This window comes from Heterodontus francisci, chromosome X, assembly GCF_036365525.1.
Source record: "Heterodontus francisci isolate sHetFra1 chromosome X, sHetFra1.hap1, whole genome shotgun sequence".
Lineage (NCBI taxonomy): Eukaryota > Metazoa > Chordata > Chondrichthyes > Heterodontiformes > Heterodontidae > Heterodontus > Heterodontus francisci.
The window spans coordinates 6029357-6045425 of NC_090421.1; the positions used below are offsets into that span (position 1 = coordinate 6029357).

General features: G+C 44.5%; 2 protein-coding genes across 3 annotated transcripts in view; one reads left to right on the top strand and one right to left on the bottom strand.

Annotated features, from left to right (window-relative positions):
* LOC137358630 (pleckstrin homology domain-containing family A member 3-like) overlaps nt 1–16069 on the top strand; it is a 99917-nt gene that overhangs the window by 65067 nt on the left and 18781 nt on the right. The gene's annotated exons all lie outside the window — the stretch shown is intronic.
* On the bottom strand, nt 6128–15942 carry npffl (neuropeptide FF-amide peptide precursor like). Of its 2 annotated transcripts, XM_068024574.1 has the most exons (4): nt 15684–15942; nt 10717–10975; nt 8454–8578; nt 6128–6403 (listed from the first exon to the last, which is right to left on the bottom strand). In XM_068024574.1, the coding sequence occupies exons 2-4, from the start codon at nt 10858–10860 to the stop codon at nt 6274–6276; spliced, it is 399 nt and encodes a 132-aa protein (XP_067880675.1). In that variant the 5' UTR covers nt 10861–10975; nt 15684–15942; the 3' UTR covers nt 6128–6273. The 2 variants fall into 2 exon arrangements, with proteins under 2 accessions (XP_067880675.1, XP_067880676.1); XM_068024575.1 differs by lacking the exon at nt 10717–10975.

Sequence of the window (16069 nt, forward strand, 5' to 3'; positions counted from 1 at the left end):
ACAGTTTTGGTCTCCTTATCTAAGGAAGGATATACTTGCCATAGAGGGAGTGCAATGAAGGTTCACCAGACTGATTCCTGGGATGGCGGGATTGTCTTATGAGGAGAGATTGAGGAGACTGGCCCTGTATTCGTCAGAGTTTAGAAGAATGAGAGGTGATCTCATTGAAGCATGCAAAATTTTTACAGGGCTCAACAGGGTGGTTGCAGGAAGGATGTTTCCCCTGGCTGGGAGTCTCGAACCAGGGGACATTGTCTCAGAATAAGAGGTAGGCCATTTAGGACTGAGATGAGGAGGAATTTCTTCATACAGAGGGTGGCGAATCTTTGGAATTCTCTGCCCAGAGGGCTGTGGAAGCTCAGTCATTGATTATATTGCACTGCGGGGGAGGGGGGGCGGGGGGATTGTGAGCTGTGAGGAGGATGCAAAGAGGCTCCAATGTGATTTGGACAAGTTGGGTGAGTGGGCAAATGCATGGCAGATGCAGTATAACGTGGATAAATGTGAGGTTATCCACTTTGGTTGTAAAAACAGAAAGGCAGATTATTATCTGAATGGTGATAGATTGGGAAAGGGGGAGGTGCAACAAGACCTGGGTGTCCTTGTACACCAGTCACTGAAAGCAAGCATTCAGGTGCAGCAAGCAGTTAGGAAGGCGAGTGGTATATTGGCCTTCATTGCAAGAAGATTTGAGTACAGGAGCAAGGATGTCTTACTGCAGTTATACAGGGCATTGGTGAGACCACATCTGGAGTATTGTGTGCAGTTTTGGTCTCCTTATCTGAGGAAGGATGTTCTTGCCATGGAGGGAGTGCAAAGAAGATTTACTAGGCTGATTCCTGGAATGGAATTCCGAAGAAGGGTCACTGACCCGAAACGTTAACTCTGCTTCTCTTTTCACAGATGCTGCCAGACCTGCTGAGTGGTTCCAGCATTTCTTGTTTTTATTTTAGATTTCCAGCATCCGCAGTATTTTGCTTTTATCCTGGAATGGCAGGATTGATGTATGAGGAGAGATTGGGCTATATTCACTAGAGTTTAGAAGAATGAGAGGGGATCTCATAGAAACCTATAAAATTGGAACAAGACTAGACAGGCGAGATGCAGGGAGGATGTTCCTGATGGCTGCGGAGTCCAGAACCAGGGGTCACAGTCTCAGGATGTGGGCTATGCCATTTAGAACCAAAATGAGGAAAAATGTCTTCACTCGGAGGGTGGTGAACCTGTGGAATTCTCTACCACAGAAGGCAGTGGAGGCCAAGTCATTAAATATATTCAAGAAGGAGATGGATATATTTCTCAATGCCAAAGGGATCAAGGGATATGGGGAGAAAACGGGAACAGGGGACTGAATTAGACGATCAGCCATGATCTTTTTTGAATGGCGGAGCAGGCCCGAGGGGCCGAATGGCCTACTCCTGCTCCTATTTCCTATGTTCCTATGATATTGAACTGAGGCCCCCTCTTCCCTCGAGGTGGACATTAAAGATCTTGTGGTACTATTTGAAGAAGAGCAGGGGAGTTCTCTCCAGTGTCCTGGACCAATATTTATCCCTCAACCAACATCACAAAAACATGGTCATTTATCTCAGTGGTGTTTGTGGGAGCTTGCTGTGTGCAAATTGGCTGCTGCAGTTTCTACATTACAGCAAGTACTTCAAGAAGTGCTTCATTAGTTGTAAAGCACTTTGGGATGTCCTGAGGTTGTGAAAGGTGCTATACAAATGCAAGTTCCTTCTTTGTAGCAGGGTTTGCTTGAAATCTTTTGTGTTCATGTATTGTATCAATGGATATTATCAATAGTAATATAATTGTAATAGGGTGAACATAGCACAGTATCCCTTTTTCCCTTTGATAAAGTATTAAGCTACTGTGAGTGATCTGATCCTCAAACATGGGCAATCTGGATTGCTGTGGTTGATATGCTGCTCAGGGAACTTTTTTAAAGTTCATGAAACAAAAAGTGAATGTGGCTCTAACTTATTCGTTCTTCAATGTATTTTACTGTCAGGTGTTTTTAATATCCAATGGTACCTCGGGGAAATTTTGCATTCATTTCATTTATCAGGTCAGTCAAAGATGATCTGCTCCTGCAGCCCTCACAAGTCATTGAACAGACAGATGGATTGTTGGAGCCAGGTTTCCACTTATATTAATACAGTAAATAAATTGCAATGTGACAACGCTTCCAGAATGATGAATAATTCAGTCAGACTGCAGTTCAGAGTTGTAAACTGAATACCTGAAAGTGCAAGGAAATATTTGAATGCTCAAAGTTTAATTATTCCATCTTACTCTTCAATGGTTCCAGGGATGGGGGGGATTTTAGCTACAGAGTTAGATTGGGGTTGTTCTCCTTGGAGCAAAGGAGATTGAGGGGAGATTTGATAGAGGTGTACAAGATTATGACAGGTTTAGATAAGGTAGACAAAGAAAAGATGTTCCCATTAGCTGATGATACAAGGATGAGGGGACACAGATTTAAGGTTTTGGACAAGAGATACAGGGGGGATGTGAGGAAGAACCTTTTTACGCAGCGAGTGATATTGACCTGGAACTCGCTGCCTACGAGGGTGGTGGAAGTGGAGACGATGAATGATTTCAAAAGGAAATTGGATGGGCACTCGAGGGAAATAAACTTGCAGGGCTACGGAGATAGAGCCAGGGAATGGGACTGACTGGATTGCTCTACAGAGAGCCAGCATGGACTCGATGGGCCGAATCGCCTCCGTCTGTGCCGTGATGACTCGATGTACATATTTCCCTGCCACTCTTTAGAAGAGGTTTCTAATTATTAGTTCCCATGAGCAGCGTTAAAGCTGATTAGAAAACCCTGAGCAATCCATTGTGAGAAAGTGACATGGTTAGGACACCGAGCAGATTTCACTCCGATTGCTTGAGATAACCTGCCATTAGAATTGAAACATTCATTCCATCACAGAGGCAATCTTGGTGTTACCGAGTTGTGCTGGGAGAAGGTGGGGGGGAGGGGGAGGGGTGGGCGGGGAGCATTCACTGAAAATTAAAATGTCACATTTCCAATATAAAGAACAATCTGCGGGAAGTCAGACTGACAAAGCTGTTATTTAACTAATTTCTCCAGGGGTTTAGGATCAGGAGCTCTCTCAATTGAACAATCATCCCCTTCATTTTCCCTCTCCTCAATAAAAGTAAACTCACTCGATGTCTTGGAGTTTAAAAAAAGAAGTAATGTGTGCTCTGCTTTCTCTCTGTTGATTTCTGTGGCACAAAAGGAGAGGCGCGGGATTCCCTTCTCTGGATCTTCACTAGATTGTCTGACCTGGAGAATCTGTTAATACCATTAAAGTGAACTGAGGAGTGAGCACTATATGTTGAACGAAGTCGACACAATCAATGACATTTGCTGCCCAGGTCCTCACTGAAATAATGTTCTACCAAGTTTATGTTATCAAAAGGGCATTGCAGCTCTGAATAACAAAATCCCACACAGTACAAGAACTTGCATTTATATAGCACCTTTAACATAGTAAAGCATTCCAGGGCACTTCACAGGAGCATTATCAGGCAAAATTTGACACCGAGCCACATCAGGAGATATTAGGACAGGTGACCAAGAGCTGGGAGAAAGAGGTCGGTTTTCAGAAACGTCTTAAAGGAAGAGAGAGAGGCAGAGAGGTTTAGGGAGGGAATTCCAGAGGTTGGGGCCCAGGCAGCTGAAGGCACGGCCGCCAATGGTGGAGCGATTAAAATCGGGGGATGCTCAAGAGGCCAGAATTGGAGGTGCTCATCAAGCCCACTTCTGTTCTAGGTCTTTGCAAAGTTTGTGCAAAATGAGGTTTGGAGCAGGCCACATCCGGTTCCACGTATTCTGTCCTTATCTCTTTGTAATTCGAAGCACCTCTGTCACATTCCCCCTGTAGTCTCCCCAGTTCTAAAGAAAACCCAAACAGCCTCCAGGACCAGGCTGCGGAGGAATGCAATTAAGTAAAAAGAAACACTTGCATTTATATAGCGCCTCTCACAACCTCAGAACATCCCAACGTGCTTTACAGCCAATGAAGTATCTTTTGAAGAGTAGACACTAGAATTTGTGTTTGCCTGATATCGGCTCCAACTCTCTCTCCATTGGAACACACCCCACTGACAGCTCAGAGAGTGTAGGTGCAGTCTTCTTTCATTCCTTTAAATAGGGTTACTTTGTCTTGTTTCTCCTGTAAATTTAGATCAGTGAGCTCATTTTAATTGGAATGCTCATTTGTACAGCCTTCGATTCAGCTTAGCTGTTTGTGGTCCTCTAAAGTCCCCCAGGGATCTATCCTTGACTCCTCCCATTTCTCATCTACGTGCTGCCCCTCGCTGACATCTGAAAACACATCAGATTCCACATGTAGGCCGATGACACGAGCTCTACCTCACCAACACCTGCCAATGCCTCTTGTCATGCCGCTTATCTGACATCTAGTATTGAATGAGCAGGAATTTCCTCCAACTAAATATTGGGAAGAGTGAAGTCCTTGTCTTTGGTCCCCGCCACAAACTCCATTCCGGAGCCACCGACTCCATTCCACTCCCTGGTAACTGAGGCTGAAGCCGCCTGTTCACAATCTTGGTTTCATATTTGCCCTCATCATCAAAACCACCTACTTCCATTCCATCGCCTGCCTCAGCTCATCTGCTGCTGAAACCCTCCTCCATGCCTTTGTTATCTCTAGACTTGTCTATCCCAGCATTCTCCTGGATGGCCTCCCATCCTCCACTTTCCATAAACTTGAGCTCATCCAAACTTCTACTGCCTGTATCCTAACTCACACCAGTCCTGTTCACCCAACACCCACTGTGCTCGCTGACCTACATCGGCTCCCTGTTATGCAACGTCTTGATTTTAAAATTCTCATCCTTGTTTTCAAATCCCTCCACAGTCTCACCCCTCCCTATCTCTGTAATCTCCTCCAGTCCTACAACCTTTCAAGATATCTGCACTCCTCTAATTCTGGATTCTTGCACATCCCTGATTTTAATTTCTCCACCATTGGCGGCTGTGCCTTCAGTTGCCAAGGCCCTAAGCTCTGGAATACCCTTCCTAAACCTCTCCGCCTCTCTATCTCTCTCTCCTCCTTTCAGACACTCCTCAAAACCGACCTCATTGACCAAGCTTTTGGTCAGCTGCCCTAAATACCTCCTTTTGTGGCTCGGTGCCATATTTCGTTTGATAACGCTCCTGTGAAGCACCTTGGGACGTTTTACTCTGTTAAAGGGGCTAAATAGGTGCAAGTTGTTGTTGTAGGGTGAAACTAGCTCCATGAGCTGCCAAGTGAGTTTGTCTTAGAACTTGTTTTCAAGAAGTTAGTTCCGGTTTGATGTTGGACAGGAATGTGATTTATAATTGTGACCGGGGATGAGAATGGCTGAAAGGCGTGACAGCCATTTTCATTGGTTCTGATTTCACAATAAAACCTCCCCATTTCATCATTGTTATAGGATACCTGGCTTTATAATTCAATGAAATGGCTTTCTTCGTCAAAGTAATTCAGCAAATTTAAAAAGCAGCACTTTTTGCTGCGATTTCTTAGTTTTGATTGGATTTCTGAAGCCTGCAGAGTCTCAGAACTCTGTGAGGCTCATGTGTTTCATGCGAAGTGAAGCTCTCAGCAAGATACTGGTTTAGTTGATGAGAACGTTTAATTTCAAGAGACTGCTGGAGAAGGGTTGGAGAGAGTTCTGAAAGAAACTTTCTGTAAATTATTGGATTGTATGTGAATACCACTTTGCGATGTACCCAAATCAGGCATCATTTATTAGATCTGTGTTATGCTGATCTTGATGAAAAGAAAAATATTGATTGCGATCTGAATGAACTTAATCAACCTATTATTTAAATAAGAAAATTGTGGTTTTAAAAGCCCAAACTGTGACGCGTTGTAATGACCTATCATGAGTGTACAGGCCTGTTTCTGAATCTAATAACACAAGAACGTGTTTTCTGGCATAAAGTCCCATTTTGAAAAGACACAACTCCTTTGAAGAAAAGCATAGCTTTCAGAGTTCGAAATAAAACTGACAATGAGGAAAATGGCTTTGGTTTTCTAAATATTACCTTTAATTATTAGTAAAGACAATTGTAAGTATCACAAATGAATGAATTGATATTTTGTTTGCAAATTAAATGTAGCTTTGGCAGGCCAATGTGACACGAAGCCTTGTTTGGTTGGCAGATCTTGACAAAAAGTGTTAGCTATGGAGATGTGCATGTTTTTATGGGTAGCACTGTTGCCCGCCTCCCCTTCAGTTCCGTTATTTCTTCTTTCCGAAACGCTGTGGTACTGACATGCTCCAGAACTGAGGCGGGATGACATCCCAACCCCGGGAGTGTATCCGGCCCTCCGTGCCATAGTCTGAGGACGCTCGAGCTTCACGGCCAAACCTGCAACAAAGCCATTTGAAGGCGGAAACAAAAATGAATGTGGTTTTTGTAAAGAGCATGTAGGTAGAGGTGATTGGTGCAAAGGGTCATCTAAGACTGGGTGCCACCATTGAACTGCATTAATTAACATCATAACAAAAACTTGCAATTATATAGCATTGGAAAACATCCCAAGACAGTACCCAGGCGCGTTAGCAAACAAAATTTGACACTGAGCCACATACGGAGATATTAGGACAGATGACCAAAAGCTTGGTCAAAGAGGTAGGTTTTAAGGAGAGTCTTAAAGGAGGAGAGTGAGGCGGAGAGCTGTAGGGAGGGTATTCCAGAGCTGATGGCCCAGCTGCCAATGGTGGAGCGATTAAAATCAGGGATGTGCAAGAGGCCAGATGTTCAGGAGCACAGAGATCTCAGAGGGTTGTAGGGCTGGAGGAGGTTACACAGATAGGAGGCCCTGGAGGGATTTGAAAACGAGGATGAGAATTTTAAAGTCGCGTCTCGATTCAGGTGCTGCAGCTTCCTCCGAGAACTCAGAGTACCACTTTGTGCATGTTACGCTGCATATTTCAACAGAAACCAGAGCAGATTCAGCTGCTCTATCTGTTGATGTTTGCACTGCATTTATGCCACAGCTCCAGTTCTGTGCTTTTCTCGCTTGTTGCCCCATCTCTGTCGCTTTCCATGTTTCTCTCTCTTTATTCCTATTTCTGGTTGTCTATTTCAGAGGTTCTCAACCTTTTTTGGGTTGAAGGGCCCCTTTTCAAATGGTTTAGTAATCACGGAACCCCTCCCCATCTAAATTATACTATATAATACTCATAGTATGAAAGTGTTGCATGTTAAGAAGTGTTTTATGAATGCTTTTAAGAAAGCAGGTATTCAGTTACAGATTACTTCCAAATACTTCTTTGTGCCACTCTCAGCATTTCTTCATGCGCACTCCCCTCCTATGTGAGACAGCCAGCCCACTCTGCGGTACACATGTGTGGCGGCCGCACTTCACTCCTGCCTCTTGGCTCGTGCCCAGCCTGCTTCCAGTTGCCCCTTGTAAGGCTAACCTCGCTCGGTAAGCAGACTCTGACCCCCCCCCCCCCCCCCCCACCCGGAAAGTCTCTATGGTCGCCTAGTGGTCTGTGGAGCCCAGTTTGACAACCACTGGTCTATTTCCTCTCTTTGCCCCTATTTCAGGTTCTGCCCTTCCTCTGTCCGTCTGACACTTTGTTTGTCTTCTCTCTCATTATACAAAGGAGCTGTGAACCTGTGACCTGTGTCTGTGACCTTTCATCAGGTTGTCTGATGAAGGGTCACTGACCTGAAACGTTAACTCTGTTTCTCTCTCCACAGAAGCTGCCAGACCTGCTGAGTATTTCCAGCACTTTCTGTCTTTATTTCAGATTTCCAGCATCCCCAGTATTTTGCTTTTATATCAATGTGTAAGTGCCTGGTTAACCCTTTATTAAATATAATAAAAACTGCCTTTTTATCACCTTGTAACACACATTCACACCAGCAGTTTTTCTACTGTGAAGAATTCTCCATTTTGTTGCTTAGTCTGGGGCTTGTTTCTTCAGTACAACAACCAGACTTCCTGCTTCTCTTATTGACCTGGTCTTCCTATTCTGGTCCACGAGAAGGGAAGAGAATGTGAAATAGCTCTCCATATCTCCTAACCTTTCTCTCTGGTCCTCTCCTGAAGTCATTGATCATGCAGTTCCATGGGTGTTGGGCACTGTCCGGTAACTGTGCAAAAATGAGGGCCGGCTGTGAGTGTTAGACTCAGGAGTGGGTTAATTGACTATTTCTCATCCCTGCCCCACCTGAGGCTAATTTTAAAAGTCACACAAATAGGCTATCAACCAGCTGGCTCTGATAGGATTGGAAATAAAATGGAGGCAGTGCTTTGTTGTCAGTGTGTTCATGAGATATTTGCTCCTTTGAAAAGAACAACTTTCTCCCAAATAGAACAACAATCTGCAGTCAAAAATCAGACCATCCCACACACCCCCAGAGCTGTTTAGTGTGCTCCAGGACCCACCTCGAAGAAACCTACCTCTGCGGTTGGAATACAAAGGAAGGGCTTCTTCCAAATTTGCCTGGAACGTGCATGATAGAGTTCATCAGCGAACTCATTGTGTAGTCGCTTCCCAGCCTTCCTGCATTGTGCCCTTCCCCATCCTGTCAACGGTCAAAATTCAAGCAGTTACAAATCACAGCAGAGCAGGAACGCGGCTGAAATGACAACATTCTCTTTGTTTGTGTTAAACATGGAGACTTTTCCGAATTCAAGAGGATTGTGATACAGAGTGGAAAAAGCACCTTCTTATTAATCCCTTCCAGAATACCAACCTCACCATTTTCCCATGACATGCCCCGACTGAACAAGCAGATTGGAATTATTAAATGTTAAATTGTAACATGTACATTTCCTTGATCACTTCTTTTGGTGGGTAGTTCTAGTCAGGCATGAATCATACTGAAACATATAAGATTCTGATGGGGCTTGACAGGATAGATGCTGAGAGGATGTTTCCCCTCGTGGGGGAATCTAGAACTAGGGGGCACAGTTTCAGAATAAGGGGCCTCCCATTTAAGATGGAGATGAGGAGGAATTTCTTCTCTCAGAGGGTCATTAATCTTTGGAATTCTCTACCCCAGACCCAGTGGAGGCTGGGTCATAGAATATATTCAAGGCTGAGTTAGGCAGATTTTTGATCTACAAGGGAGTCAAGGAAAGTGGAGTTAAGACCACAATCAGATCAGCCATGATCGTATTGAATGCGGAGCAGGCGCGAGGAGCTGAATGGCCTACTCCTGCTCCTATTTCTTATGATCTGTGAGAAGCTCGCACTAACTGCCAGCCATTGTGAAGTCTCTGAATGTTGCTTTGTTAATGACAGATAGTAAGATGCAGAAATTGGAAGTGTGTCCGCAAAACTGCAGATACCAATACAATCCTTGTATTTTGAACAACATGGACAGACGTCTGCAATCTGCCTCTGTACTTAGAATGTTATCTGGAATGTATCTCAAACAGTACAGAGACACCTGAACATTGTTATACTTAAATAATATGAGACACACGAGAGTTGTAAAACTTCACTAAGACAAAGAAACTCTTGTGCTTTTAGTCGTACAAACGCCTGTAATGTATATGTGTGTTTCTAACACTTGTCCTGATCATTGTGTAGTGTAGACAACTGGAACACAGTTTTGAAGTGTAACTGAAAGATGAAATGCGTTGACTATAACTAACATAAGCAAGTAGTAAAATTCTAATTTTTGTCTTATTTTGGACATGGAGAGATGACATTGGATTCCACACCTATACCGATTCCAAACGGAAAGCTCATCTCCTGTTTTCAGGAATAGATACACTGTCTAATGCAGCACTGAGAGACGTGGACCCAGTGTCAATTCGAGGACCGTGCTAGAACACATCGAGGGCAACAACTTAAACGATAGTGTTTGTCGTGGATGCCCTTGGCTTGGAGGAGGACAACCAGCCAGGCTGCCTGCTGCTGATTACTATGCCGTGACCTCTGCTACAAAGTGGGGACATTCAGACAGGACGGGGTTGGGCTTAGCTGTAATGGTCAAATAGCTTATCGTCACGTTCCCAGCAGAGAGCCGTGCTGGAGGGAAACGTCAGTTGGAGGTTGAACTATGACAGCGCAGGGCCAATTTTCAACCTCTGCTCCCTTTTGGGGGTGAAAAAAGGGAACGACTTGCATTTCTATAGCGCCTTTCACAACCTTAGGACCCCACCCTGCCAAAGCACTTTACAGCCAATGAAGTACATTTTGAAGTAGTCACTGTTGCAATGTAGGAAACACAGTAGCCAAATTACACACAGCAAGATCCCACAAACAGCAATGTGATGACCAGATCATCTGTTGATTGGGCAGGGCACAAAGGAATGCAGGGTTGGGTGCATCTACCCTATGAAGATAAGTGACTTGGGGTGAATAGCAGAGGGTAGGTGGCACCTGGGGAATTTACCCCTTCAGTAGAGGAGGTGGCTGGGGGGGGGTGAGTGGAGGGTGGTGAGAAAAAGAAATATAAACTGGGAGGGGAGGAATATTCAATACAACAAATACACAGATGACGGTGAATATGGGCTGTTGTGGGACAGTGCACCAGCAACTGTGACTAATTCCATTTGTTTGCACTAAATAACGTTTTTCAGAATCATGGAGCTGACACTATACATTTCTTGATTAAACCTGCAGCAAAGTGACTGTGATCACAACCCACAGGAGCATTACCAAAATTAAAAAGGCAGACTGCAATCACTTGAATTTAGAATTTCTTACCAGAGCAGCCAGAATCCTTCCAGGGACACTGAGATCCTGATCTGCCTGATAGACGGCTTCGAACTCTCCCTGTTCGGTACATGTGGCTGTCTGCATGGCGCCCAGCACTAAGGAAAAGACTAGCAACAGCACTTTGCCGTCCATCGTTGTGGCCAGTCGAATGCTGGGACCTGGGAAGAGGTGCAGTACTGGACTCTAAATCTGCAAACTGCTCCAAGCCTGCCTTTTTAAACAATTTCTGAACTCCGCAGGGGAAAGTCTGCAAGAGGAAAAGGTAATAAACTCAAAGTGTGATGAATACAGAAAAGCTTCTTTCAGTATTTAGGGGAATGATTTAAATGCTAAAATGGGTGAAACCACTGTAAACCCACTGCCATTAAGTGATTTAAAACAGATAATGGGTGTACTGGGAGTGCTGATTGAGTTGGAGGACACAGAGTGGGCTTCTGTGTCACATTTCCATAGAGTACAGGACTCATTTGGTCTGTTATTAGCGCAATAAATCTCACAAAGTGGTCCCCAAGGCTCAAAGCGTCAACTGAAGTTAATCTGCTGCCACTGTTGAAAAGTAAATAATAAAAATCCAACAAAATCTTTTAATGCACTTTTCTATCCATAACTCTGAATTATTCATTGTAATTGATCCCAGAATAAAAGTAGTGTTTTTTTCCAGCTTCTAAATATTAATATACATTATTACTTTAAGTGCTTCGTATTCAAAATGTACACATTTCTCTCGATTATCTTGTGCCTCTAAGCTAACTGTGGTGCAAGAGCAGAAACTCCCCTTCAAACTTCCTCACTCACGCTCGCTTTGGCCAGACATGACTTCGTGGAGATGGATGTTAATGCTGCAGAAAATAAAGGCAGGCGTTGAATGTGGCAGCTACCCATCCAAATTGATGGCCCACTGCTATTCTATCCCGGCCAGATCAGTCCTGAGCTCGTGTCCTAGAACCCTGCAGCAGTTAGAAAAAAAAAAGTGACTCGCCCATCCTGACAACTGGGAACTAGCAGGTCGCCCCAGAATTCTGACTATCCAGGATCATTGGTTCAGCTGTTTGGATCACCAGCGGCTCCTGTATCCTTTAGCCATAAAATGGACCCCGAGACTCCCAACTGCCTTCTCTCAGACTTTTTTCCCTTAACAATTCTTCTATGATTTATACATGCAAATTAAAGCTGCCTCTTTGCGTCCACTTATTGGCTGCTATAGATCCTGAGCTCTCTATCTCTCTGTCTCCTAGTCCCTCTCTGCCACCCCTTTGCCTCCTGTCCCAGTCCCAGCCTTACACTCTTCCCCTGGCCCCCACCTTACTGCAACATAGTTCCTTGTCCCAGTCGTTGCCACTCTGCCAAGCCCCTCTTCGGTCACTATCCCAAAGCAGCAATGGCAATTCCTGCACACCTCACCCATTCCAGTAGGACAAGATCTCAGTGCGCCCACTGCCGATCACCTCCAGTAGCAAATTTGGAAAGGAAATCAAAATTAAATGTTCTTTCCAACCTCCTATCATCTACCCTCCATAGGTTGAACTCATCCAAAACTCTGCTGTCTGTATCCTAACTAGGGGATGTGTTCACTGACTGACCCATGCGGGGCTCCAATTGGCCTGGTCTTTTTTTTTAATGAAGTTACGTTTAGCAGATCTAATGCTTTCTTTCCACATAAAAGGGGAACTCGAGTGATCCTGAAAATGCAGAGAATTTCTCTGGTTTTCCATCTTCCACCCTCCTTAAACTTGAGGTCATCCAAAACTCTGCTGCCCACGTCTTAACTCGCACCAAGTCCTGTTCCCGTATCACCCCTGTGCTCGCTGACCTACATTGGCTCCCGGTCAAGCAATGTCTTGATTTTAAAATTCTCATCCTTGTTTACAAATCCCTCCATGCTCCCCCCCCACCCCCTCCCTATCCCTGTAACCTCCACCAAACCCAGAACCCTCCAAGATCTCTGCGCTCCTCCAATTTTGGCCTCCTGACCATCCCCCGATTTCTATCGCTCCACCATTAGCAGCCGTGCCTTCAGCCGCCTGGGCCCCAAGCTCTGGAATTCCCTCCCTAAACCTCTTTTTCCTCTTTTAAGACACTCGTTAAAACCTACCTCGTTGACCAAACTTTTGATCACCTGTCCTAATGTCGCATTATGCGGCCTGATGTCAAATTTCATTTGTGCAGTGTCTTGGGACGTTGTGCTATGTGAAAAGTGCTATGTACATGCAAGTTGCTGCTACCTGAAGGAGAATAATGTGTTGGTAATGGTGCTGTGAGTGGTGCCAGCATCCTGGCAAAACAGGCATGTATGAATGTTGGCGGATTAGTCAACTCCAGGGATCATTACATTCAAGCCCAACCTTGTCCTCACCTGACACCATGCACAAGGAATTCCAATAACTAAGAGCGATCCAGACTGGAAACTGTGGTTCGCTTAACCTTTCCCTAGCCCAGGAATGCTGAGTGCATTTGTAGCATCCCCACCCCCTGCCCAACTGAGATCAGGTAAATTCTACACAGGCTAGTTATTGAATTTGATCTGTATAGCCTAATACCCTATCAGACAATGCATTTGCTCTGTGGTGCAGTGGGTAGCACTTTTACCTCTGAGTCCAAAGGTTGTAGGTTCAAATCCCACTCTAGAGACCTCATCTGAAAAGTCAGGGCTGATACTCCAGTGCAGTACTGAGAGAGTGCTGCACTGTCAGAGGTACTGTTGGATGAGATGTGAAAGCAAGTCTTCCTCTGCTGTCTCATGTGGCTGTAAAAGCTCCCATGGCACTATTTTAAAGAGGAGCGGGGCAGTTCTCCCCAGTGTCCCACCCAATATTTATCTCTCAATCAACATCACAAAAACAGATTATCTGGTCAGAACCACATCGCTGTTTTTGGGATCTTGCTGTGCAAATTGGCTGCCGAGTTTCCTGCATTACAACAGTGACTGCACTTCAAAAATCACTTCATGAGCTGTAAAGTGCTTTGAGACATCCAGTGGTCACGAAAGGTGCTATATAAATGCAAGTCTTTTTTCCATTGGGATTCTTCATTTTAATATAACTTTGTCCTGTAAATTATTCCACCTCATCTTGAACAAAAAGAAAATCTGTAAACAGAAAAAATAAGTGCGGAATAGTTCCCAGAACAAATCAATTCCACTGAGTACTGGTGTCCAACAGTGCATCAAACCTCCCATCAAAAAAGCAAACATGATTGATGAGTAATTTAATCTCTGACTTGTGCAATGTTACATTGTGCACCGTGTCAGAATGAAGACAGTTTTATAACACTCAAGCACCTAATCAGATTCTTGTTGTGAAGAGCAGCCTCAGATGTTGCCCTCTGAGGACTGGAAGATATATCTCAGAACCTGTTGTATTGGCAGCATCTGAAGCAGTTTAGATAGGCAAGTTTGGAAAGAAAGGCAAAAGAATTACCCAAGGGGATATATTTACTGACTAAAGCATTGGGAGAATTATAGGGCTCCAATGGATAGCAATTGAAGTTATATCCAGCAGCTCTAATAGTGGTGGTTTCTAACCACAGGTAGGGGGCATCCTAGTGATCCTGAAAACTACAGAGGAATCTCTTTGGTAGCAGTGGTTCTTTGCGTTGTCATGGCTGGGGTTGGGAAGCTGTGCAGTGGAGGGAGATTGGGCCTCAGGCTGGGAGGGAGCGATCGGTGGACAAACCTGCTCTATGTTCAGGTTATGTACGGGGCCCTTCCTGCCACATTGTGCTGTGCGAGTTCAGCAGGTGGTGAGTGAAGTGTTTGAAGATCACGAATGGGTCTTGCAGGAAGCACAGGACTCTAATTTAAATAAATTATTTCCACCTTTGAATGTTTCCGGTGCGTACTTCTGAGGTCAGCTCAACCACCTTATCCAATATGGTAGGCGCCACACAGAATTGTAACAGCACAGAAGGAGGCAATTCGGCCCATCGTGTCTGCACTGGCTCTCCGAATGAGTAATTTACCTAATGCCATTCCCCCGCCTCTCACTTCCAATTGGAAATGTGCACCCTTCCTGGAAGCCATATTGGGTGCATAGGAGGCCATTTCGCGCCTGAATAACGGGCACTGATGGACAAGTTCCTCGGCCACTGGGTCGACTTGCAGTTTGAGTTATGACAAGCTCATGACACTGCAGTCTCAGTGTAGTTACTTGTTTTGACTTATAGGTAAAGGTATTTTTCACAGAAAAACAGGCCAATTGTGGCACACACAATACTCAAACACTGAAATCATATTTAATGAAAACAGAATTTAATTCATTCCATCACCATAAAGCAGTCATAAGTCATAGGCCTATATTCCAGTTGCTTTTGGCATTATCGGTTTTTATCAGGGCAGTAATTTTTGTTTTGAAGTTGTTAAGACAACATTTGCTAGTTTTCCACGCTGTGAACATTTTCTCAAGGTTGCCAGCTTAGTTTAGTTTATGTTTAGAGATACAGCACTGAAACAGGCCCTTCGGCCCACCGAGTCTGTGCCGACCATCAACCACCCATTTATACTAATCGTACACTAATCCCATATTCCTACCACATCCCCACCTGTCCCTATATTCCCCTACCACCTACCTATACTAGGGGCAATTTATAATGGCCAATTTACCTATCAACCCTCAAGTCTTTGGCATGTGGGAGGAAACAGGAGCACCCGGAGGAAACCCACGCAGACACAGGGAGAACTTGCAAACTCCACACAGGCAGTACCCAGAATTGAACCCCGGTCGCTGGAGCTGTGAGGCTGCGGTGCTAACCACTGCGCCGCCCTTTTTTAAAAATTGTATTTCTCATTTTATAACTGTGCTTTAATGTTTGGTTTAGTTTAGTTTGGAGCTCTGCCATTCCTGGCACTATTATTTCACACGATTTTGCCAAATATTTTGCCCAGGCATACAATGCAAAATTATTTGCTGCTCTGTCCTTAATCCTAAATGTAATTAAAAAAAAATATTTTGATGACTCACCCGAGATACCTTCCAGTCTGTGATTTGCATTTGACTGACAGTTTCTCACTCTTGATTTGCTTTAATAATCAAAGTTGGACATTGATTTTGCACAGAGTTTCAGGTCAATGAGCTTTGAAAAGTTAATTCTGCTTCTCTCTCCACAGATGCTGTCTGACCTGCTGAGTATTTCTAGCATTTTCTCTTATTTGTGATTTAAATACATTGGACTATGTGTAAAAATCATTTTTTAATTTTAATTTTGCATGTGGCCTGGTGAAAGATTCCCCTGAAAAGGGTTAGAACACCATTGTCCTCCGGGCCTAAAGCTGGCGCTGTTGGACGAGGAGGAGGGCGCAGTGCGGGATTGATCTTGCCCCTGGCTCCTTGTTGGCGGTTGCTATGGC

Bases quoted from the DNA above. Each gene is read 5' to 3' on its own strand.
- npffl (XM_068024574.1), bottom strand. From the start codon at position 10,860: ATGGACGGCAAAGTGCTGTTGCTAGTCTTTTCCTTAGTGCTGGGCGCC. The intron at 8,579-10,716 runs GTAAGAAATTCT...GACCGTTGACAG, and splicing joins GAAGGATTCTGGCTGCTCTG to GATGGGGAAGGGCACAATGC. The intron at 6,404-8,453 runs GTAGGTTTCTTC...GCTTTGTTGCAG, and splicing joins TTTGTATTCCAACCGCAGAG to GTTTGGCCGTGAAGCTCGAG.